The sequence below is a fragment of the Ciconia boyciana genome, chromosome 1 (genome assembly GCF_034638445.1).
Source record: "Ciconia boyciana chromosome 1, ASM3463844v1, whole genome shotgun sequence".
Classification (NCBI taxonomy): Eukaryota; Metazoa; Chordata; class Aves; order Ciconiiformes; family Ciconiidae; genus Ciconia; species Ciconia boyciana.
In genome coordinates, this window is record NC_132934.1 from 135190991 (window position 1) to 135217106 (window position 26116).

Sequence of the window (26116 nt, forward strand, 5' to 3'; positions counted from 1 at the left end):
TCAGGATCTTCTTTTTTCCTATGTCATACAGAGTTAAGTTAAATTACAAAGTGGCACATTTAAAGCCAATAAGATTTTTTCCCCCCTCACACATCAATAAATTAATTACCCCACAATACCAATGAAATAATGAACTAGGTTAAAAAAGGAACTGGACATTTGTAATGATAAGAATGATAGCCAGTTACAGGTTTGTGAGAATGTACTTTGAAAGAGAATTTGGGCGCCCCCCACCAGGGTCTGAAGGCGAGCCTTGGCTCACCGTGATGAAGCAGGTGGTCAGTCTGGGGATCCGATGAAGCTGGCACTGCTTACCCTAATGCTGCTCATCTCCTTCTTTACACCAGCCAGGACTGGAGGCAGGACACCCAAGCCAGAGGCTTGTGAGTTAAATCTGCCAGTGATTGTCTGCCGACATCCAGGCCAAGGGGATGCAGACCATTCCCTACTGTACCCCTCGGCGCTCAGCCTCCAAAGCTGGGTTGCTTGCCAGCTCCACTGGGAATAACTCAGTGGCCAGGAGCTGATGCAGAGATTGCCAGCTGGCTCAGGGCAAACACTTTTAGGGGTCTTTCTGTTTATAGGCATTCAGGTTTCAACATGTGCTCAGACACGTCGGTTGACTAGTATATCCATAGCCAGAGAGACCTGAAGTGTGTCTGATACACCAGCTCCTCCACCTGGAAGATCCTACGCGCTGGTATTTTTGCCTGCTTAGGCAACGGTTTCAGCTTTTTCATTCACATGCCCGCTAATTCTTTGACACCACATCCCACGGAGAGAGATTGTTGTTTCCACATCCACACTAAATATCTGCAGAGGCTCCTCTCCACCCCAGTAACGCTCTTACAGCAGCACTTTTCATCCACCCAACACATGATGGGCTTGAAAGTCTTGTTACACATGATACAGGATGCAAGGTGGTGATGATACAGCAAAAGCAAAACTGTTTGATGTTTAAATTGCAGGCATCAAAGTCACGAAACAACCCATGGCCAGCATTAACACATACCTGAAATAAGTGGGACAAGAAGCTGGGTGTAATCAATCTATTCACTGGCCATTATTTGACTGTGAGGTAAATTCAGCTCATTTCTCCTCGGGAAGGATAGGAAATGCAGAGAAACAGTAGCTTTATCTGGCTCTGAAACCTTCACATTTGAGTATGGAAACCATAGCTAAGAGAACAAATAAATCAAAGCAACTGCAGAATTAAGGTTTTGTGCATGCATACAATTAAAAAAACCCGACACTAAACATGGGTTTCCTTAAAGCATCATTTATCAAAGCAGGCATCAAATCTTTATCCTCCTAATTTTATATATAACCCTTAACTCACAGCGTTTTTCTTCTGTCTTTCCCTACTTTGTCAGGACCACTTACACTGAGAAAAAGTAAACTTTCTGCCCATGTAATTTTGGATTAGGCGTACCTCCCAAGTGTATCTGGAGAGGTTTGTCATAGCTTCATGAACCCCTGAATTAGCAAAGGAAAATGTTCCCAATCTGTGCCATAATGAAAACCAGGCTTTTATGAAATGAAGCAAGTGATTCATTCTTCAAGATACTTTCTATAGACCGCTGTCTCATTAAAAATGATAGCGTGACAAATCTAATGATAATTATTTTGGTTGCTCCTCCTCTTGCAATGGTATCTTGTTAAAAGTAACAGCTGAAAAGGAAAAGTATGTTGTGATTATTTAGACACACTAATAGATGTGGTTTTGCATTTATATATATGCATGGCCTTCATATGTATATATATAGAGAGAGCGCCAATACTGGGCTATACTGAGAAGAAAATAAAGCCATGCACATCTTCTGATGTTTTGGAGGACTTGTTATTTTCTGAAATAGTTAACTTCAATATAATACAAAGAAAATATAGCAAGAAATTAATTCACTGTTACTCGCCATTTCGTTTAAAAAATTGGAACACTGACCTAAAACTCCCGCCCTAATGTTTAAAACAAAGGAAAAAAACATTGAAAATTAGTAGTTCGGGACAAAAAATCTGGTATGGATAACATCATTTAAGGCTAGGCTACTATGCAGTTGTTGTTATAGAGATATTGGCCAGCACTTACTGCAACGTATAGTATCAGGCCATACAATACACCTTTCTTTTAAACTTCTGCTGAATCGAAACCCAGACCATTATCAGTATGGTTCTTGACACTGTAATTGTACAGCTAGACTCTAGATACAGCACACAGACCGAGGGCCCGGTGTGGCTGCTGTTGCTTGGCAGTGCACTGGTAAGTAACCAGACACACTTCGTTCCCTTTTATGTAACAGCTATTTGCAAAGTAAAAGTCAATAATATGTGAGTGGCCAAGAGTTCAAGGATGCATCTCACGGTCAGGTGATATGCTCCTGTACATAGTGTTATTCTTTTAATGCATGAGGTTAAAATTGACATCCTGCGCTTCAGTACTACATACCTAACCCCACCAAACAAACATCAACATAACCAAACAGCACAGAGGAAAAAAATTCTTTTATGACCCAACTGAAGTGACAAACTAAAGAAAGTCAAAGTTTACTGAAAAAATTCAGGAAATTGAAAACTTTGGTTAACTTTGTTTAGAGAACAGCTGTAAATGATTGAATAAAAATGTAGGGGAACATTTTACTGCACTTTTTTCATTCCAGGATTTTATAATCTTTCCTCTTCCTCCTCCTCCAAACAAATTACTGAATCAAAAAATTCCATACACATATTAACTAATAGCAACTGGCCTAGTAATCTAATAGTGGAAGAGGATGTTTCGGTGTACAGAATAACTGGAGATGTTGGTATCTCAGAAGAAAGCTGTATCACTGTTCTAAGCCAACCTAAATGATTCCTGGGCAATCTTTTCCCTGTTTCTCAAAGGTTAATTCCAAAATCTGCAAGTTTAGCTTCTTCTAAGAAAACTTGTTAACAATCTTTTTGTTTACTTGTTTGCTTTTCCCTCGATGTTTTAAACAACCGCATTTTCTGTTACATTGTCTCCACTGGTTGGTATTATTTAGATCCATTCTTGTTTCTTTTGGTTTTGTCCTTGATTTTGTACTGTTGTTGTTTTGCTGGATTTTAGCATCTGCACCATCCCAGTGCTTGGAATGATGTTGTTAAGAAAATGCCAGCATACTTGCTTATGAAGTATATTATTAAGACACATTTGGGCTGCAAAGGCCTACAAAATTAACAGTGAACATGAAGAGGTCTACCTACGTTCATCTCGTGTGACAAGTGGAACATGGACACCTTCCCTCTTACCATGCACAATAAAAACTGCTAGACACTTGTAGCACTAACCTACATGAAAGGCATGGGCCAGTCCTGAAAACTGCAGGATTACACAAAACTTACTTCAGCTTTCCAGGTTAAAACTAGATATGCAGATTTGCAAATAATAATATGAGACTTTAAATAATAATAAAAATAATAGTAGACTTTAAATATCAGAGCTCAAGTCAGATTAAGCCTTGCCACATTATTGCCTTTTTAAATGCAAATTTAAATAGTGATTTTTTTTTTTTTTTTTTAAGACATACTTGCTTTTCATGAGACTTGGAAAATGAAGGCTTTATATTGCGGAGCCATCTTTCATAAAAGATGGAGTTTAATATCTATAACCGTTATATAGGCTATGCTTACATGAAGAGAAAGATGAGGCTTGATGTACAAACCCCATACAAATAAGCCCGTCATATATCTGAAAACACTAGGAATGATCAGGCTGGTTTTTAAGAAAGTGGACATGTGGAGCAGTGATTTTGAGCTCTGAGTCATCCGGGGAAGATTTGCCACTATCAGAATAGAACTACCCATCTTTTTAGAAGGTGTCGTGTCAAACTGTACAGTAGACAGATCCTAATGTCTCCAGCTTAAGTCTGTGAGTAGTTGTATTTGTCAAGAGTAAACATTAAGCTTTGAATAGTCTGATTTTTATGAGCATAACAGATTTAACTTCTGTGGCCTTTAATTAATCCCAGATACAAAAAGCTCCTAAAGTACCTCTTATTTACCACGACTTATTGTGCATCTGCTAACTAGAAGTGAAAAACACTATAAAAATACAAACCGTGCTTAAGATGATTTGTAGTTGAGAAAGTGTAAGGTAATAAAGAAACTACTTTGAGAAGTCAAATGTATGCAGGTTTAAAACGATTCATTTTCCATGATGAGAAATACAGGAGGGCTTTCTGTCCAAGTTGCTAATAGAGACAATTTTAAATAGTCCTTTCTTACAGTCAACAGCAGTTAAAACTACTTAGCTCTCTTCAATTCCCACGGGATGAATATTGACTGAATAATTACAGCTATAATCTTTTCAGTCTCTTTACAAAAGTTTTCTGCAGAATTATGTCATTAAGACAGAGCTTACTGTATGTAACATGCCTATAATTCAGTTGTGCTTAATGGCTCCTACCTACTTCATCTCACCCTTTTTCCTTGATATTTGGAATTTCATGAATGTTTTGTCACAGAAGTTTATGAAACAGATGACAAATAGAACATCAAATTTTCATTCATATACATAAGGATACTGACTTAATGGTAAAAGTACAGGAAACATCCAGATGCCTAACAAGGATCAAAAAATCTTTTAAAGAAAACTTTTTAATTTAAATTCCATGTCTTAAGCACTGTGACAAAGTATATTTTTGAAATCTGTGTAAGTCTGAAATATGTTTGCCTCTCACTCTGCCCTCCCTCCAAATAAATTAGCTAATTCTATATATATCTACAGTATTTAATAAAGATGTCCAAACCAGCCGAAGTTTTGACATAAATGTTTCAGCACTTAAAGAGAAACATTTAATTTGCTCTCACTCAGCAAAATTAAATGGAAACCTAACAGTCTTCTGAAGCAAGAATGCTTTAAACCATTTCTCTCTGTGGGGAAAGGCAGTATCTTAGTATGATGATTTAACAAAAACAACAGTTTAATTCAAGCAGTTAATAACTGTTCTTATTTAAATGCTTAAATGTTTGACAGTTAATCATATCTGATCAATAATTACTCAGTACTTCTTTTGGAGTCTGAATTAGTATTTTTTTAACAAATTATTGGAAGTTACTCGATAGGGTTTTCTATAAATTCTTTGGCTACATACATTAAAGAAGTTAAATACACGTGAAAGCTGCTAGCTACAAGTACCTTAAAAATAGTACACATTTACAGATTATACAGGGATCAGAGTGCAAATGTGATGAGAGTTACTTTCAAGGACTAAGTTACTTACAACATCCATTTTTATATCCCAAAGAGAAGGCTGTAGACAAACAAGTTGAGAGTCTTAGATTTAGAAATCTCTTTGCAGAGCTTCTTGACCACCTGAAAATGCCTCAAACTAAACTGCTGCTTCATGTAATAATGTTATCGCTTTTAATTATGACATATAACCTGCAGTGTCTGTCTTTTTTTTTTCTTTTGAAGAATGTAGAAGTTCAGAAACTGCTCATATAAAGAACAGAAATAATGATTGTATCCCCATATGGAATTATAATGATTTTAGATTCTTTTATGTCTTTTGAAGATCTTTCGTAAGCAAAATATGAAAGCAGAAATCCATGTCAGTCCTCAGAAAAAGCTTAGGGTTATAGTGATTTTGTGAAAATGCTTAATTTTCTTCTTGCAGCATTTCTTCTATTTCTTTATCCCAGTTTTCATCACGCTTTTCTGATTCTGTCACCACCTCATACTCTTGAAGCTCTTGTTGTAATTCCTTTTCCCAATCAGCAGTTTCTTCTACAAGAGATAAATGATGTGTAAGAATTAAATTGATAATATATAACGTTGCTTATTTATATAAAACTAGATGAATTTGCACTGAATCTCTCTTATAGCCCCTGAACTTTATGAACAATTCTTAAAAACTTAAGAAACTTCAAGATCAGAAATTTCATAATCTTATTGATCACAGATAGGAATTAATTAATATACAAGTCTATATTCCTATGTGCATACTATAAAAAAAGATACAAAAAGCAAATATGCATCTTAGTCGTAACAAGTGTCCGTTTGCAAGCTAATTTCCTACTCTTTCAGTCTACTATCAACTGAATCTCCCTTTGTACTTTTAAATCTCCGGAAAAAAAATGAATGAAGCTCGTAAGTTTGTTAAACATACTGTTATGAAAAAAACCCAACCCCCCAAAACATTAAGATCAAATACTGTGGATAATTTAAAAAAAGCAGCAGGTATTCTCCTCACTCACATTTGTAGCTAGGCAAGCTCATTTAATCAGGGTTAAAGGTAATCATATTTCATAATTCAGGGCAAAAAAATGAGTCAGAAAGCATTCCTGTGTTGTTAATCTCTGGTTTAATTAGCTCTACCTATCATATGCAAGAGTATGGGGGAGGAGGTGTTTGATGTGTTACAGGCTGGTTAGTACTTCAGCCTTGATAGGAAGGTACGTAATTCCATAGTCCAAGTCAGTAAGGCCAGCTGAGATTTCTCTGAACAAATTACACATTAATGACTTATTGAAACACTTCCATCAAAAAGCTAGATGCAAGGAACCGATATTGCTTTTAAGAATTCCTGAAGCTTGGCTATGTATAGGAAAAACAACCCACCCATTTCAGAAAACAAGGATTCAGCAACATCAAAAAACACTGTAAGATTAATTCTGAAAATTGTATTATGATAAGCATCTACATATACAAGTGTCTTCATACTAAATAGTTAATTGTGTCTGGCCAGAGTCACATAATCACAGATTGTTTTTATGCTTTTTACACTGGTATTAGTTCTTCTGAATTAAGTATAAGCCCCACTTTATTTCTTCTCATCATTCCCAAAGCTATTTGTTAAATTTTAACTGTTCCAAATGCATGGAAACCTTTTACAGCAGAGGCATCTGCAAGCTCACAGTCTCGTGCAAATACTGCCTTTTTAGCTGGTGTCACAAGAAAAAAACAGCTTGACCTCCAAATAGTGTACTTTACCTACAAGGATGTCAATCAAAGAAAGAAAAATTCATACACATAAGGACCTATGAAAGAGAAGGTAGGGAAGGAGGAGGTAGACAGAAAAAAATACTCCACTGTTGCTTTCATAAAAGAGCCACCTAAAAATTGTTAGGTTCTTTGGAGTTAAACTCCTCACAGCTAACTTTCTGTATAAGATGTAATTCGACTGTGGTAAGAATAATCATTAATTTCTGCAATATTTCATTGCAGGTTGTTTCACACACTTTGAAAAACGGACATGAATCTACTTTCCTAAATTGAATTACAATATTTTTTTAAAATCAACCTATCTTAGAATTACTGTATTTAAGACACAGAGGCAGTAGTAGCTTTACCTTCTACTACTGAAGTCTCTTCTCTCTTTTTGTCTAGCACCAGTTGTTCCATTTCTTTTCTTAGGTCTTCCTGGTTTAGATTACAGGCATCAAAAGCATCACTCACAAATTCTGATACACCTGGACTTGTGGAAATCTCTTCCTCGTCCTGCAGTAAGATAGTTTTGTATAAGCTTATCCAAAACCGGGGAAAAAATGTCACCAATACATACTTCCACTCATGTGACTGACTGCCTTTTAGATAGAGTCAGAAAAAAAACAAACCAAATTAATTACTCTGACAACTATTTTTCTTTATGGGCTATTTTTCTTTAAGAGTATTTTTGTACAGACAAAAATGTTAGATAGTTATCCTGGAAATGACCTGGTTTTCATCCTAGGCTCCTTTTTGTGTTCTCTTAACAACTTTAATTCTGTTTTTGTCATCTTCAGAAACAATAAGAAACTCATAAGTAGTTTAGAACAGTACCTAAGACTAATATGAAATTTTGACCACAATTCAGTAATGGTTTTCTACACACAAATAAGATTAAAGAGAGGCCTGTTCTTTGGAAATCTTTCTAGCTTAATTTAGTCCACTGCATATTACTGTCAAGTGAATGCACAGCTCTGCTTCTGCCAAGAGTGTTCTCTGGCACTGATTTTACAATCCAGAAATGAACAAGGGTCATTAGGTGTCTAAGTTAGAGGTTTTTGCAGTATCAAGCAAAACTCTTCTTGCCATTGCAATGAAGTAATGTTGCAATGCATCATTTAGATTTCTGATACTTAAGCCTGACAACTGCTGAAGAGTTGGACAGAACATGATACACGAATATATTTTTATTAAGGTATCCCTTACATATAAATACAATGCAAACCTTCTACTCCAAACATTTTGGAAATGTCACTTTTCAGAGTAAAAACATGTTTTATTATAATGTGCAGGATACTAATGAAAGTATTCTTCAGATAAACTACCGTTTTTTCTACTGAAAATGAGTTTAAAGTATATGCACTAAAAATTAATATCACAGCAAAACAGCAGCAGGTTAGGACTATCAGATATATTATTATGGTTTCATAGCACAACTTCCTCAAAAGGATGCATAGTTACCTATTAAGTAAGTTTCACATACTAAATACCAGATAAAATATAACAGCATTTTTACCTCCTGAGATTTTATTTGAGGCTTTATTGTAACAGGCGGTGTTTTTGGCCGTACTGTTTCTATCAAGAGGGGGAAAAAAAAAAAAAGGTAGATTACATTTAAATATATAAAGATCTCATTTAATCTGCATAGCTATTAAATGTACAAGGAAATACTGTATTTTAAGTTTTAAGGAATCCTGGTGGTTAAAGGCTGAATTCAGCCATAGATGAAGCATTTGCAACAACAAAACAGAAGAGAAGCAATTTTCTATTTTTAATTAAGACAAATTTAGCAAACCATTTCCTCATTATGACTCCAAAGTTAAATCACAGGAACCCCTCTGCCCCTCCAAATGATCCAAAGAACTACGTAAATAGGAACAGTTGGGCATCTGAAAGAATGTCCCCTAAAAAACACTTGCAGATTGCACCACATGTCACAAGATCTGTAAAGTTACAGAGGTGTAGACTTGGTCATGAAATCCAGTTACTGCCTATCATAGAAGTTCCCAAACTCCCCTGGCTGGATACCACTGCTGACACGGGCACTAGTTAGCTCTTAGGTATACCAGACTACATCTGTACGCACACCCCTAAATGCACATGAGAAGAGTGCTCCGCAGCCTTTCACACAGGCAAAGGAAGTCACTGAAAAACATAAACCCTAGAAGCCGTTCCCAATTTCCTAAGAAAACTCACTGTGCATTCTGTATTTAGTAGCATGGTGCTATGAAGACAACGACTGTTTAGAAGCAAGGACAGATCTTTTTTCTTAGCACATAAAGGAACACCCCAGCTTTCCTCCTCGTGCAACTAGCAGGGTAGAGGAGTTACAATAAAGAGCCAGGTGGCTGCAAGAACAATTAACATACTGGGCAGGTTGTGGTAGCTATGGAGTGCTTGCTTAGCAGATCTGTTTGTTTAAACATGTAAAGCAGCTCTGAGCTTGCAGCTCTGCTTACTGCAGTGTGCCCACATGGACCCTTCCTGCTTACTCAGCAATTTCTGAAGAAGGAATTTTTTTTCAGGTTTCATTTTAAAAATTAAGATCAGCTCTAATTAAAATAATTCCCTAATTGGTAGCTGTCACTGCTTATACAGCTCATCTACTCAATGCCCACTGCTCTGTCCCATCCTCTCTCTTCCTTCCCCTTCCCAGTCTTCAGAGGATCTGTTATTGCACCTAACACCACAGCCAAAGAGGCTCCAGCACTCCCTGCTTGGGGAGGCTGTAGAACATGGCACTAACTCTCTGCTGTTCAGAACCGAGTGTCCAAAGCACCGCGCAAAAGAAGTGCCTCAAGCTCCATCTGCTGCTCTCATGCAGAAGCGGCACAGCAGCTCTGCACTGGGCCGTGCATCAGTGTGATGTGACTAACATACCATTAGCACTGTTCTGGATCTACTGGCCTGGCATCATCTCTCTCACTGCTGATGTGCTCTCTGCCCCTGAGGTAACTTCATTCCCAAGTAAATAGTTACTAATACCTGGAGAAGGACTAGAACTTGGCATTTTGTTATAGATCTTATATAGTCTCTACAGTAGAATGTGGAATGTCTTCCATTTGTCCCTTCTTTTTTCCTTTCACATCAACCATGCTAATTGAACTTTATGAAAACAGCAGGTAAGGAGGAGACAGACAGAGATAAAAATGGTACACAATTAATTCTATTTTATAGACATCAGTCAGCTTTAAGAAGAAACCCTGAACATTATGAAGAGTTACCAACAGGCAATTACTTCCAGTTTTAGCCTCCAATTAGGGAATCCAACCTTCAAAAAGGTTATTTAAATATCAAGAATAACACAGATGATTCAGAGCTTCCCAAATCCATGCAATTTTCGAATCAAACAAAACATGTATTTACTACAGTCTGGTAAATGTATCTTTGCCATTAAAGAATATACAGTCATTAGGACAGTAAGTTTATCTGCATATCCTGTATTGGTCTTCTGAATTGTATGAGATCCACAATAGGCCAAAAGACAGTGGTGGGGTTTTTTTGGTTTTTTTTGTTTGTTTGTTTTCCCCTTTGGTTTTTGTTTTGTTTTTTTGTTAAATGAAGATATGTTTTGTTTTCAGTCACAATGGTAGTTTTACTAGAATAACTTTGGGTATTATCCAGCAACTTTCTCTCTGACTGGCAATTTCCAATGGTTTGGATGACTCAAAGATAACAGTTTTGTTGCTCAATAGGGTCAGTTGCCATCTCTCTTGTAGAGCTGAGACACTTCAATTGAAACAGCCATAGTCTGGCAAATATGAGTACTGTACTGTTAAAAAAAAAGGTTATGCTGCCCTAGAAACTTACAGTTTAAGACTGCCCATTGAACTACATATTTAGCTCGCATAAATGAAACCTTCAGCATTGTAATTAACGATAGAGAACTTCTATTTGACTAGCCAATCAGACACAACAGTGTCAGCTTTCTTTTTTTCTGAAACTGGTTTACTGAAACAATGATATGCAGAAACAGAAATCAAAAAGCTCAGTGGAAAGGGGAAGCATACTGATAGTAAACAGACTTCAGAGAATACGCTTATAAACAACAGTGAAGAAAGTATCTTTTGGCAGAATTTATGTTTACAATCTTTCCAAACATAACCTTTTCCTCTATACAAAGGACTAAATGCAGTAGCAAATGAAAGGATCCAAAACTCAAAGATCTATTGTAAGGTGCTACAGAAACCAGAGGAGATGACAGTCACTACTTTAAATGGTCTATAATATAATCCATCAGTTGGTGTAATAAAAACCCAGTAGAACAGAAACCCAAAAAAGGTAGAAAAAATCACAACAATAAAGAAAACCAAGAAAGAAAATAAGATAAATGCATTTAAATGCCAGTTAGGTGCAAAGGTTTACGAAATCATGACAATCCCAGTGATTTTGTGAGTTGATGCACAGGGTAACAGTAAACCCAATTTGCTCATAGAAAATGAAAAAAATGGGAGCTGAATATGGTGGGATTGCAGAAGTGATATGACATGAACAGGTAAGTAGGAAACAAGCCTAAATACAGTCTGCACTGAAAGGTAAAGACAAAAGCTTTCTGTTATGATGAAAGAGTTAGTTTAGGACATTTAAAAGTAGTTCTTTTACACAAGGAAAAAAAATTAAGTCTCAGCTTCCACAAAACTGATCAGTTGTTTCTCCATATAATCACATTTCCTCTATTGCTCTTCTGTTTCTACGGCGAGATAAGATCATGCTTACAAAACTATGAAAACAGTAGGAAGGTTCACTATCATGTAATTCTCAAGTTCACTTTTTAACCTGCATGTATCTTAAATTAAAGGTACAGAAAAAAAACCCAAACACAAGTTCTGTATTCCTTTGCTTAAAGCAAGGAGTACAATTCTGAACTATACTGAGGAAAAGAGTTACATCGTGATAGCAAACACATAAATCACGTTGGGCTATTTCTATACTGTCTTTGTCAGTCTTCCCAGGGAGGGAACCCTGGTCCCCACAGCCCACTGGTGTGTGCTGGCAATAGTTACTCTCCTCAAAGGCTAGCATCCTCTGGAGGGCACATGGCCTGTGGTCACTTTGCACAGATTTGGCCTAGATCTGTGCTCCATGTAATATGCTCAAGCAAGGCCATGATTTTTTTTTAAGCTTACAAAGCCTGAAATAGCATGAGTAGTGTTTCTATGATTGACAATATGCTGTTCAACATGGGGACATGCTGCAATGTTTGAGTGTACATAGGCCATTGGGACAGCAGACAACTGTCCTGGATAAAAGAAGTCAGAATTGGTGCCTTTTGGTGTGAAGTAGATTCTGGAGTGACCTGTCCTGTCAGCATTGCTGGGACTTTAACTCAGAGAAAACTACCTTGTTCATTCTAGATGGGGACCTTGCCTATGCTAACACATGCGCACTCTGAACAGAACCTATGAGAAACACAATGTCCTGGTTTTGGCTGGGATAGAGTTAATTTTCTTCCTAGTAGCTGGTATAGTGCTGTGTTTTGGATTTTAGTATGAGAATAATATTGATAACACGCTGATGTTTTAGTTGTTGCTAAGTCATGTTTACACTAGTCAAGGACTTTTCAGTTTCCCATGCTCTGCCAGGCACCTAAGAAACTAGAAGGGACACAGCCAGGACAGCTGACCCCAACTGGCCAAAGGGCCATTCCATACCACATGGTGTCATGCTCAGTATATAAACTGTGGGGAGTTGGCTGGGGGGCAGCGATCACTGCTTGGGGACGGGCTGGGCATCGATCAGCAGATGGTGAGTGGTTGTATCACTTATTTTTTCCTGGGTTTTGTTCCTCTCTCTCTCTCTCTCTTGTTGTTTTCCTTCTCATTACAATTTATTATTATTATTTTTTTGTTGTTGTTCCAATTATTAAACTGTTCTTATCTCAACCCACTAGTTTTCTTACTTTTGCTCTTTCGATTCTCTTCCCCATCCCATGGGGGGGGGTAGGGGGGTGGGAGGGTGAGCGAGCAGCTGTGCAGTACTTAATTGCTGACTGGGTTAAAACCACAAAACAGAATGAGACAAACTGACAACAAAGGTACACACACACACAAAAGTTTGAGGAAACTACTACAGTCCTTTTTGAAAAGGTATCTTCTATGCAACCTGCAAGCCTGGCTCTGTAATTCCCTTTGTAACCTCCCCTTCACCCCAAGGTTCAGCTGCCTGTGTCCAAGGAGCCAAGGCCCAGCTGAGTAACCTTAGCTCAGGCTGTGCAGAAAATTACCACGTTGTGCAAAAGAGCTGTGAGAAAGTCTGTAAAAAGATAAGAAAGGTGAAATTAGAAACTGAGGTAGGATTAGAAAGATGGGATCATTATTAGTGCAAGGACTCAAAAGGAAAAATACCAATATAGAAAGATATTATATCCAAAAGGAGGGAAAAAGAAGTCAACTTGGCAGTGATCAGCTGGTTGTCAGTCAGACCAGCAGTGTCAACAAGGCATTAGCATTAATGGATCTCGTGGATGATGACAATTTATTGATGTTGGGGATATGAGAATCTGTTCCAAGGTGCAGCGAAGGCTTTCTCCTTCTGCCTAATGCCTACCCAGCCTGCCAAGATTCTTCAGGTGTCTTACCAGGGGTGGTGAGCACACCTAGCTTAAGTTAAGATTTAACAAACTACTAGTTATCTTTTGTGTCTTAGCCAGTAACTGCTTTATGCTCTTTAAGCTGCATATATTCCTGCTTGCAGAATTTGTTTGCATGCAGATAAAGATGCCCAATGGTTCATAAGAGGGTCAGTAAGAATAATCTGTATAAATTGATCAGTGTAACTCAAGATGCCTACATTGAAGTGGCTTTTTCATCTCAAGGTTGAATCTCAGGTAGCCTCCTGGTCCCCATCTCCCTCCATTTCTACAATACGCTGTGTACCCTTCCATGTCCTGCACGCGTCTCTGCCTCCACCAGCAGAGTAATTCTACCCCCGTATCACTAACTTTGTTTGGCCTGAGGCCTAAGCAAAAGCCAAGAGCAAACCATATGCCAGCTGGCTGGGCTGGATAATACCTGTTGTCTTATCAGGTGAACCAAAGGTACCTCCTACCTCTTTCTGACAAGACAAAAAAGCACACCAGAGACCACTAGTGGTCTTCAGCTGTTACAAGCTAAGTACAGAATTTCACCTCTTGAGATTTCCACTCTTCTGACAAAGTTGGCTGAAATTGAAAAATGGCTTAAAAGTACTAGGAGCCCCCTCTTCCCCCATCTTGACAAACAGACCAAGTATGATGAGAGAAGCTCTGATTTAATAGGAAATCCAGGATAAAAATTCGAGGTCACCTGATGTATATGGTCAGTATGCGTGACACTAACTAAATGAGCTGTGCTAAAACAAATCCTTTCCATACCTTTCAGTTGACTATCCTCTTCTCTGCCTTTGTTCTCTTCTTTTCCTACTGCTTGCTGTTGAGCTGCAAGTGCAGTGAGTTGTGCAGACTGTTTAATTAGGGACACCCTGTAGAAATAATTTCTCCAGAACACCTCCTCCTTTACACTAGAGAGAACAAACAGATTTTGATTACGACATTTGGAAATATGGTTCCTTCTACGATCTAGCAATGAAATAAAATTAAATATGCAGAGGGAAGGAGTTGACATAGCTGCCTTCTAAGTAAAAACTTAGGAATTTGTGATATTAACACAGTTTAAAAGAATCCATCATTGTAGAAGTTCTTGATCTCTTACAAGATAGTTACAATGGACTTGAATATATAATAATATTAATAATGATGATGATGTTGTTATTTATTTAGAAAAAGCTTAACAGCATGCAGCAATACATAATTTGGAACAATATAATGCTGTTCCATCTCTCTTGCCAAATTACGTAAACAAACCCAACAAGCCAAATAACCCTGTTCTCTTCACTTACTCTCTAAACCCAACATTCTATTATTGTCAAACTATATTCATCTGCATCTTCCCGAGACCTCAGGAGGAACTGGAACATCTTTGATCTATAGGCAGAAGCCATTCCTAGTTTGCAGCAGAACTATTGCACTATTGCACATCTTCACATGTTTCAGCATGTCCACAGGACCTTCCGTAACTGCCATCTCTGAAATGACCAGTTCCGTTAAGTGGGAGACTATCCTGTTTCTTAGGTAACACTTCCCTCTGATAATCCTCCAGCAAGCAAGAAAAGACCCAACTTTAACCCAGAGGCAAGAGAAGCCAGAAATGGCAAGGCCCGTGGGGAGGAATCTATGTAGGTCAAGAAAGAAAGAAAGAAGAGAGTGAAGTTACCTTCCCGCCCATTCAGGCAAACAGTGACTACTGAGACTAAGAACAGAAAAAAACTCCTATTAAGCAATGGGGTAGGATAGGCAAGGATAGTATGACCAGAAGGCTGAAGACAGAGCATCAGAGTCAGATCTGATGAAGACCTAGAATATGGGCAGAGCTTTAGGACTGACAGCAACAAAGAACAGCAGGGAAGGGGGTAAATGAAATAAGGAGCTGGGAAGGCTTATAAAAGGAGGAGATTTAAGATAGAAAAACACACAAAGAAAGATGTTTTCTTTCCTGTTTCCATCCTCAGACAAGAGACTAATGTGGGGAACTCCTACTTAAGAAGAACGTTGACCTATGAAACAAGCTTAAGGAGCAGAGTCTGGAACTGGGCAAGGAAGGAGAACAACACTGGAATAAAGCTGGGATCAAGAAGCCATACATGAACAGGCTATAACTGCTGGGACAAAGACGTTATGGATCTTTTAGCTAGGCCCACTAGAAGGAAGGCAGTCACAACACAGCCCTTTTCCCACTGCCTATTCAAAACCAGTTTTTCTTGCTTGCATTGCTGCTGTTTTGTCATGCATTCTTTTACCATTTCTCCATGAGGCCTCTGACTAGCTCTAATAACCTTTTTGGGGTGTCAGTTACACCAATAGGTCTGAACATTTTTGTTGCTACATTTACCTTTTGTTTGCGAAAAAGATTTTCAATTAATTTAGCACACTGGACATGGAAAAATTTAAGGCCTCTCCCATACTTAAGTCAACAGGTCCTTATTAGTTCTGAATTTCTTAACAGATCTACTTCTGTTCTTTCCTGTAATTGATAAACCGGAATGCACATGCAATATTCCATGCATCTGAAATTAGCAGATATAAAAATACATACAGAGGAAGTACATAAAGAAATAAATTAAGGAACTGAAAAGAAAAAGGAGTAATTTACGAATATTTACAGACACATTAAAAGTACAACCATACATAGATATCATCAGAAATTACTTACTGTTTGGGAACAAGATCAAACCTCATCCTATTGAGAAGTTCATCTTCTTGTAACATCACCATTGCAACAGGGTACATTTGATCAAAGTCAAAATTAAACTGCACACCTGCTGGGGGATCCCGCAGAAAATTTCGTTTATCCTTTGAAGAATGTATTTATGGTCATTAACTGATATCAGACAAAGGATATCATATTTCACACACAAGACCAGCAAAGCAATCCCACTTCCCACATAATTCTATCATACCACAAAGCTGTAATGCCTTTATAAAAATAAAAAATTATTTTAGGGATCTACTTTGGCTCAAGTTGATACTGAAAGAACTATTTACTCTTGCACATGACCAGCGCAGTGACACAAAAAACTGTATATTGAAAATACCTAATTTAATAATGCCAGCCAAACTTATTTTGAAAAAACAAAGAAAAAAAAAGGAAGTTTTAACCTCTCCAACAGAAAAATTTCAAATCTTACAGGAAATGAAATACTTACTGCTGATAAGGCCAGTATTTGTTGTTGAATTGTCTCTTCTTCATTGCTGTCTACCCAGGGAGGCACTGCTGCTTCTGTTATTGAGCGGAGGAAAATAATTGCACGTGTGTTACTTAAAAAAACCCAAAAAACAAACCCCAAACAAAAATCCCACACCTTACATAAAGTAACATATAATGTCACAAAAATAGGCAGACCTACATCAGTAAGCCAACTCATGGTTCCTTTTTCCTAAACTGAGCTCAAGGCATGAGAGAAACTCTAGGAATGGATCTTCGCTTATCAAAGGTGAAAAAAAAAAATTAAATAGTTGCTGATTTCTGTTATTGTAAAACTAAAACTGTGGGGATTTCTTTGCAGTGTGCACCAGTCAGAACTTGGTGCCTCTTTAGTTACTGAAGTAGTGCTGTGTAACTGGTTAAGCTGCCTGCAAATAGAAATTTCTTGATTCACTTTAAATGTGTAAACTTTGTCTAAATTAAGTTTTCAAAATCATTTACTACTGTATTAACTTTCTAACACCCAGAAGACATCAATTCTTTAACAACGGAGGAAAATAAGTTATAAATTTGTTATAAATTACAACATGTTATATACTGAATAAGCATACTCGAGTTCAGCTGATTTATATATTTACAGATACTTCCAAAATAGTTCTGTAGGCTGTACATAGAGGAAAACAAACTATTGTACATATATAGAAATCTATTAATCTCTTCACTGTCAATGTCTCAGCCTACAGAGACATTATGATGCATCTGTAACAGTTAACAAATAATTCTTGTGCACTTAAACTAACAATGGTTATTTGCCTATGCACCTGACATCAGCAAGATCTTTCACCCACGTGGATTCACATCTGATGCTAATGCTTCTTTCAGTTAGGCCATCTGTTACTCCTTCTTTCGCCAATCTAGCTACCTATTTTCATGAAACTTGTAGAAAGATATTAACAGATGCCAAAGTTTACTAACAGAGACAAAAAGACAGAAATACGGACAACGCAATCACATAAGCAGTCTTGCAAGAAGAAAGCAGACTAACATACTGACTACAGACAGTATGAAAAATTTTATCACAATGCATTTAAAAACAGCTCGTTTTCAAGATTAACAATAGTTATTCGATAATTCAAACACTAATTATTCAAACTGTCAGAAATTATTGCATTCAAGTAACACATTAAAAGAGATAAAAGCCAATGATGAAACGCAATGTAAAAAAAAATTGTTATTTTTAAAGTCTCAAATAGATCCACTGATGTCAATAGTACATAGGTGCATAACCCAAAGCATTCAGGTCACAGAAAATTATAAAGCAAATTATTTATGGGAAAGCAAAAGATCAATTATGCCTTTAATGTAAGCAGAGCAACTCCTACAGCAAAACTAACTAAATACTACAGTGCAAACCATAACCCATGTTTTTCATTTCATTACAAAAATGTGACATGATTACTAAAGCTCAAAAGAAATCAGCATGCCTGTTTTCAGTAAATACACAGGCTTAAGATTCAGAACAACAATAAGTGATCAGCTTTGCTAGCATAGTGATCTTTGAGTTAATTTCATAAAGCTGAATTTGGTTAAAAAAGCAAATCTAAACCAATTAGATAATGTAACACTAACCTCACTTAAAAATGTCATCTTCCTAATTCCACAATATATGTTAAGTTCTGTCATAATGTGGTTCATTAAACAGAGTTTTGATAGATTAGGTTTAGATATAGCTCAATTATCCAGGTTCCAGTGAGTTTTAGCTTATGCAATGTTATGCATTATCAAAAACGCATACCTTACCTGATTTTTTTGTTTGCTGCTCTTGGACAAATTTTTTCTGTTCCTTCTGAAAATCTCCAATAATTGTCTAAAATAAAAATTAGGGAAGCACAACAAAAAAATATTCACTCCTCTTGTTTCATGTTCCCTCAGAAAGTGCTTTCAAATACACTGCAGGATCACATTCTTATATCTCTGGTGGCCCTTTTTGTAAGTTAAAGCTGTTTCATGTAAATCATATGTTCCCCTTTACTGAAACATTTGATTTTGCCTTTAAAAGCTTGAACTATTGTGTACGCTTTCAAAATTATATTTATAGTTTTATCAAGTTCAGGGGACGAAAAAAACAAGAAGGAAAATCCTAGCTGATAATTTGAACATCAGCATACTATGCATATACACTTACTGCCTTACCATATCAAATACAGACCACATAGACTGTTTAGACTTATTTAAACATGTTTTTAAAGCATTAAACACTTAAAGATACCCTTGGCTTTACAATAAGTTTCAAGAGTTGCCCAAGAAATACGTCCATTGCAATAAATCGGACTTGTAAAATTGTTAACTATGATTTTCAGAATGTCTGCTTAGCTGAAATAAAATAATTTCTCCATTTATGGTGTTAACAAATCTTCACCAAAAAATTATGTTCAGAAATATCCTATATTGAATTTAGAATTAAAAAAATGAAGAACGGTCTCAGAAGTCGGCATGCCATAATCTAGAATTAACAATGAAATGTTGTTCTGTAGTTGAAAGCAGAGGCAAAAAACCATGAAGCTAGAAATGAATACTTAAACCACTCACAAAACACAGATTTTAGGTAGTGAGGTCTATGGCTTAACAAGTTGCCAAAAAGCATGCAAGTCTTCAGGCTAAATCCTGATAAATTGCTGTAAGTTTTTTTTCCTTCAACAACCCAGCATTTCAGTTTAAGATTAACATCAGTGAGAGTTCTACCGTAATACCTGTTATACAAATAGATCGTTGTGGTTCCTCTTGGTTGTAAGTTATATGAATTTTTGGTATTTATGGAATAAAATAATTTATATGGTGTAAAAAAAAAGCTTTACAATTATATAGCTATAATACTGTTTCTCTCATATGTAAACTTATTAGTTAAAACAGGGAATTCACATTATTCTAAGGCATTCACAGGAAAAAAAAAAGGTAGGTACTTAGCTACAGTTTCTTACGAGCATTATTATTTGAGAATTAAATTACCAAATAACCTTCTTACTCGATTTTTCCTTTTTGATGTGGATGAAAATTATGTTAGACTCTAATATACTGTAGTAGGAAATATAACTCTGCTATTATATATAGACAGTGGTCACTAAAAAGTCAATGAAATCTGGAGACAAAATTTGATCATAACAGAAATTTAGAAGTGTCATTTGATGACTAATTTGGAAAACAACATTAAAACTAATTACATCAAGAAATTGAATTTCACTGTATTAAAAAAAACCAACATGCTTTAGTTCCCCTGAAGGGATGTTTGAGACACAGGAGCAGGAGGAGGGGTCTGGCTGCATCTCCCATGTCTGACACTCCTGGATGCACAGTCCCGCTACAGCTGGGTTGGTTTTGGCCAGTTCCCTTTCCCTTCCCCTTCCAAGCTACCCTTGCTAAAAAACACAGAACACTATATAGCACTTATTGCTTTATTGCTCCTTTTTTTTTTTTCCCCTCTTTCTGCCAAGTTCATGACTTAAAGCACTGGAAGAACACTTGCTGGCAGAAGTTAAGCAACTGGAGCTGGAAGCCAGGAACAGGGAAGGCAAGAGATAAGAGGCAGCATTGTGGGGGAGGGGGGGGGGGGGTGAAGAACAGGACAATAGTAAGCTGTTTTGTTAACTCACTGGGTCTTATGAAACCATTCTTGTATAGCTCTAGGGTCTTAGTATACAATATCCACAAAGCTGACCTAATTCTGAATCTTGCTTCAGAGATGCATTTAAGACGCAGGCTATGGCATTCCCCTTTCCACCTAAATAATCTGGGGAAAAAAAACCCAATCCACACATGTCCCAGACATCCCCCAACTGCCTGTCTCTACTAACTCTTCCAGCCTTTCCTCCTATGTCAGCATTTTTCGTATTTTCTTCTGGTCTTTCTCCAGTGTATCTACATCCTGAAGGAATGGAACACAGGTGCAGTACTGAGTAAAGCAGAGTGACCATTTTTTGGCATGTCTACCTTGAATAAATATTTCAGTCACATCATCTATCATCACAGGAGATATCTGCTCTTGAAATATGTAATTCCTAAAGCCAGCTTAAAGAAATGTTATCACATGACAGATTCGCTACACATTACAACAACAGTAAGCAAGCAGATATTTCTAGATACTTGATCTGAAAGAAAGTACCTTATCAATAATACTGTCGATTTTTCCTTCTTCTACAGACTTCTTTATCGTATGTGCTGTTTCGGCAACGGATTCAGATATTTTTTTTGTAGCAGCAGTGGCAAAATTGAAGAGGTAACCTTTCAAAGATGAGAAGACAAAGAGCTGAAAAAAAGATCTCTTTACATCCAGTTCTCTTACCAGATTTTCCTTTCTCTTTAGACATTTGGATACTTACTTGAAATCTTCCCTCGAATTCATTTAACCCAGATTCTGGCCTACAAAGAACTCCTGAAATCCTATTTATCCTTTTCTAGTTCATATTCTTTAGTGATGATGATCAAACTGTATGTTTGATTACAACTTTCTGTAAATCAAACTTTTATACATGTACCTTGTTTACTAAATCAAACATTCCTAATGGTCCTTGAAATATTGCTTTCCAATGAATTTTCTGAAGCCATGGGTCTTTCCTAATTTCATTTAAATATTTTGGAGACATTAAGCAATAAAGTAACTTTAGCAACAGTATGAAAATAGAATTATATATTTTAAGAAAATCAACATGCACAATAAAGTCTTATGAAGTAAGCCAGCAAATGCATGAAAAATTTTAGTCAAGTAACACTTGAGATTCCTTCAAAAGTGTTAAGATAGAAAAGGGCAAACATGAAAAGCAAGCTCCTATTTTGCACTGTCTTCCTCTTTTTAGCTTCATGAGAAACACTGTGGCCCTGTTTGCTTATTTTTCTGAATACATTCAGTGTCAGAACAACAGTAACAAATATTTTCAAAGACTAACTAGCATTTTTTATATTGGCAGTGCTGAAGTGAAGAAAGGTGGAAGGGAAGAACTACGTCGCATGGACAGTTGCCCTGTATTGTTCATTTTTAATTAAGGAGAACAAACTTGCAAGCAGCAAGATGTATATCACAAACCTTCAGAAATATTAAATATCAGTTTATTGACAAAGGATCTTAAAGCATTGGTATTGTTTATTTCTCAAATGATGACATGATGTCACAAGCACTTTATTACATTCAAACAGTTGTATTATGACTATTATATTATCACAGTTACATATTTACTACGTCGGTAAGTGCCATAGTAAATATTATAATACAATAATTGCAGAGGGATCTAGATAGATTGGAGCATTGGGCAATCATCAATGGCATGAAATTTAACAAGTCCAAATGCTGGATTCTGCACCTGGGATGGAGTAATGTCGGGCACAAGTATAAATCAAGAGAGGAGTGGCTGGAGAGCAGCCCTGCAGAAAGGGATCTGGGAGGGGGGGGGGGGGCTGGTCGACAGCAGGCTCAACATGAGTCAGCAGTGTGCCCTGGCAGCCAAGAGGGAAAACCGCACCCTGGGGTGCATCAAACACAGCATAACCAGCCAGTCAAAAAAGGTGATTATCCCGCTGTATTCAGTGTTGGCGTGGCCTGACCTTGAGTACTGTGTGCAGTTCTGGGCCCCACAATTTAAGAAGGATGTGAATGTCCTTGAATGTGTCCAGAGGAGGGCAACAAAGCCGGTGAAAGGGCTGGAAGGCATGTCCTGTGAGGAGCGACTAAGGACTCTGGGTTTGTCTAGTTTGGAGAAAAGGAGGCTGAGGGGTGACCTCATTGCTCTCTACAGCTTCCTGAGGAGGGGAACTGTAGAGGGAGGTGCTGATCTCTTCTCCCTGGGATCCAGTGACAGGACTCATGGGAATGGCTCAAAGCTGGATCAGTCAGGGGAGGCTCAGACCTGACATTAGGAAACATTTCTTTACTGAGAGCATAGTCAAACACTGAAAAAGGCTTCCTAAAGAGGCGGTTGATGCCCCAAGCCTGTCAGTGTTTAAGACGCATTTGGACAATGACATTAATAACAAGCTTTTAACTTTCGGTCAGCCCTGAAGTGGTCAGGCAGTTGGACTAGGTGAGCCTTGTAGGTCCCTTCCAACTGAAATATTCTATTCTATTCTAATTCTAGGGTTAGGAGTAGCGATGGTGGATCTAAACTGCATAGCAGCTACCAAAGATATATTTGAGGCATTAGTAAGAATGCAAAGCACATGGGGTGGTAAGAATATTCTAGTTATTCCAGAAAATCAACTTTGATACAGGGGATTTAAAAAAAACCCCAGCAGTTCTGTTTCAAACAAACAAAAAACCACCTTCCTTCTCAAGACGTCAAAAATTCTAGTTTCCTTATAGGTTAGAAATGCAAGAAGTAACCTTACCATGCAAAAAAATGTGAGTTGTTTTAACGAACAGTTGTTAGCCACTGGTAGAATGAGTTACTTTGGAACATTCATGTCACCTTTTGGAAAGTTGACTGTTCTTTGTGGCGTATAAAATATTTTCTCTCTAATGATATCACCAAATCAATACTGACAAATGCAGAGGTCTAGCCAGCCCTCAAGCAAGCCAGTTTTTTTATACATAACTTCCATTTATAAGCCACAGAATGGTGGCAACCAAACTTCCTTCAAGTACTTGCTAGCATCTCTCATATCTATTATCAGGCTTTACAACCCATCACATGCTTCACGTTGTATAAAAAAATTCCTATCTCCTACACTTTAGATGTAGACATATATACTGTTCCCATTATGACAGCAGAGGAAGCAGCAGCCTACTGGATTATTTCCTCCCTAACAGCTTTTACTGGTCATTTTATGTATCCCTGGAAACTTTCTCATATGCAATTGCTTTAGGTGCAAAAGGTGCCGAAACATTTGCTGTCCAAAGACATTTTGGTATTGTTGGGCAAAGTGGTTTTGGCCAGTCCTGGAACCAGTATGAAGAGCAAAATGCTTTTTATTTCCATTAAGGGCAAATATGCTTCTGAACCAGGGTACTTATAAAACCTCAGTAAGAGGTGGTACTTAGCCTTAGAAAAATAGAATTAGTGGTGGAAAAGCAACATGTCCACTTTGAAATGACCAAGAAACTTTCCCTCCCTCTTACAAGTCTATGCCTGTATTAAGAATATGTATCTAGCAGTATTTCTATTATTAGTTCACATTGACAAACTCTCCTAACCTTTATAATGATGTGATAATGAGCAAAAAATAATATATGTAAGGCTTCAGTTTTACCAGTAAAATTTTTTATGTGCTAGGGGAGTCTTTCCACACAACCACCCTGGTTGTTAGTCATGCAGATGTTTCTAGAGTAATCATGTGTTAAAACAGTGATGTCCGAATCCTTACATAAAAGCCTTTCCACCACAATCTTCTCTGGTGTGACAGACAATGAATCCATGGATCACTAAACCAAATTCTCACTTCCAGAGCAAATTATATCTGTAACAGTCAATACTTACTCTTCCCCTGAAAATTCAAAGTCTTTTTTCCTTCCTGAACAGAGTGACTACCAGATCAGGATTAATTTACAACAACCAGACAAGTATTTGACCAAACTACACGGATAACCTGCTGCAGCTCCGATAGCCTAAGGCAAAGCACAGTAAAGAACCATCTCAGACTAATCTTTCAGATGATATTGATCCAGCATTTCAGGGCACCAGTAAGAGAACACTTTAGCAATGAGTACGGAGCTGTACTATGGATTAATTTTATCTAAGAATCTACTACAGTAAAGCAGAATTCTTACCTATAGCAAATTACAGCCTTGCCTCATTATAGACGTGTTCAACAAAATAATCAAACCCCATTACTCTCCTATGAAAAATCACAGAAACACCACACCAATTCATGAAGTACGTTATTCTAGATGTGTAAATCACTTCTCCCACAATGACAACAGAACAGATACTTAAAGAAATACTGTTCATTTTGTAACAATTCTGAAAAAGATAACTGAAAGGACCATTTGCAGCCATTTACTTGGTCCATATTTTAAATATCCAAGTTTTTTAATTTTTTTTTTTTATCTCTAGTGAGGCAACATCCTTTAACAGTGCACAGAATTGTTAGCAACTTAACCAAATACTTTGCATTATCAGCAACTGCTATTTAAAAAGAATCTCAGAAATGCAGAAAAATGAAGATGAAATTAGAGAATTAGATCACTTCCAAATGTCCAGCTTTAGCAATTGCATAGGACTGTTTCAGAACCGTGGAAGAGACTGGACAAGCTGCAAGAAAAACTACATGGTAGCGATGCATGCCACAGACTGCAGTTAACAAACACAATTTAAGAGAGATACAAAGCAAAGATATGTGAAAACATAAAATAAAAAAAGAGTAGGAAATAATTACTTTTTAACACTTCTTCCCTGAGATCATTTTCCATACTAGCTAAACCGACCCAAATTACCATTTACTTCTGGAGAGATATGCTTCAGAGCTGTGTTGTTTTTTTAGAAGAGTATTCTGGTCACCTCAAAATTGTGTTCCCCATTTTGTATCACTATGCAAGCTACACTGGAGTTGTAGCTATCTAGATGAAAAGCGATTTTTTTTTTTTTTACATTTGTTAAACTGAGAATAAACATGCTTAACTTATCTTAAAAGCTATCTATAACTGTTTAGTTCAACTAACGCTTTGGTTTACGTGCCAATGATAAGTACTGGTAATTTCACCAACCCCTAAACGTGCATTAAACCGCTCTACCTTCACTTCTCCAGTCGCTACCCTGCTCTCACCACACTACGGGAATTTTGCTGCTAAGACTACTGTTTTATTTTTTTAAGAGAGACCCATAGCAGCACTCCCCGCGTGAAGATGCCTGGACACGACACACCCCTCGGACAAGCGAAGCTATTCCTTTACTCGAGCCTTCTCCTTGCATGAAGGCCGCCAGCAGCGATGCGTGTGGGAGGCCCACACCTCTCCGCTGCGGCCCAGGGTACCGCGGGGGAGCGGAGCGGAAGCGGCGGGGGCACTTGGGCCGCGGGGAGCCGCAGGGGCAGCGCGAAGAGCGCTTTCTGGTCAGGTGCGGGCGTGCCCCGGGGCTGGCGGTGCCGGGCCGCCTCCGCCCTGCTCCCCCCGCCAACACCGGCGTGCGAGGGCAGGACACTCACTGCCGAGTCCCTTGGCCTGGCTGAGGAGCGCCTCCGAGTCCACCTGCAGCTCCACCTGCTCCGGGCTCTGCACGGCCGGCTCCACGCCCGCCGCGGCCGCCCCCTCCTCCTCGGAACTGCCCCGCTCCTCAGCCGAGAGCAGCTTCTCCTCGCCTGCCCGCTCCAGCCCCAACCAGCTGCCTAGGCCGCGCAACATGGCGCAGGAGCGGCGGCGGCCGCGCTCGGCCGTTACCGGGCACTCCTAACGCCAAGGGGCGAGCGGCTCTGTATGCGGAAGCCCGGCCTGCCCCCTCCTTCCGCATACGCCACTTCCGGC

At 38.0% G+C, this 26116-nt stretch overlaps 1 protein-coding gene across 1 annotated transcript; it reads right to left on the reverse strand.

Annotated features, from left to right (window-relative positions):
- On the reverse strand, positions 1–26111 carry SYAP1 (synapse associated protein 1). Its single transcript, XM_072849336.1, has 9 exons — positions 25801–26111; positions 20837–20955; positions 18481–18547; positions 16682–16755; positions 16189–16328; positions 14295–14440; positions 8460–8518; positions 7309–7456; positions 1–5743 (listed from the first exon to the last, which is right to left on the reverse strand). Exons 1-9 carry the CDS (start codon positions 25994–25996, stop codon positions 5616–5618), a joined length of 1077 nt encoding a protein of 358 aa, XP_072705437.1. The 5' UTR covers positions 25997–26111; the 3' UTR covers positions 1–5615.
- Positions 26112–26116: the final 5 nt, after the last annotated feature.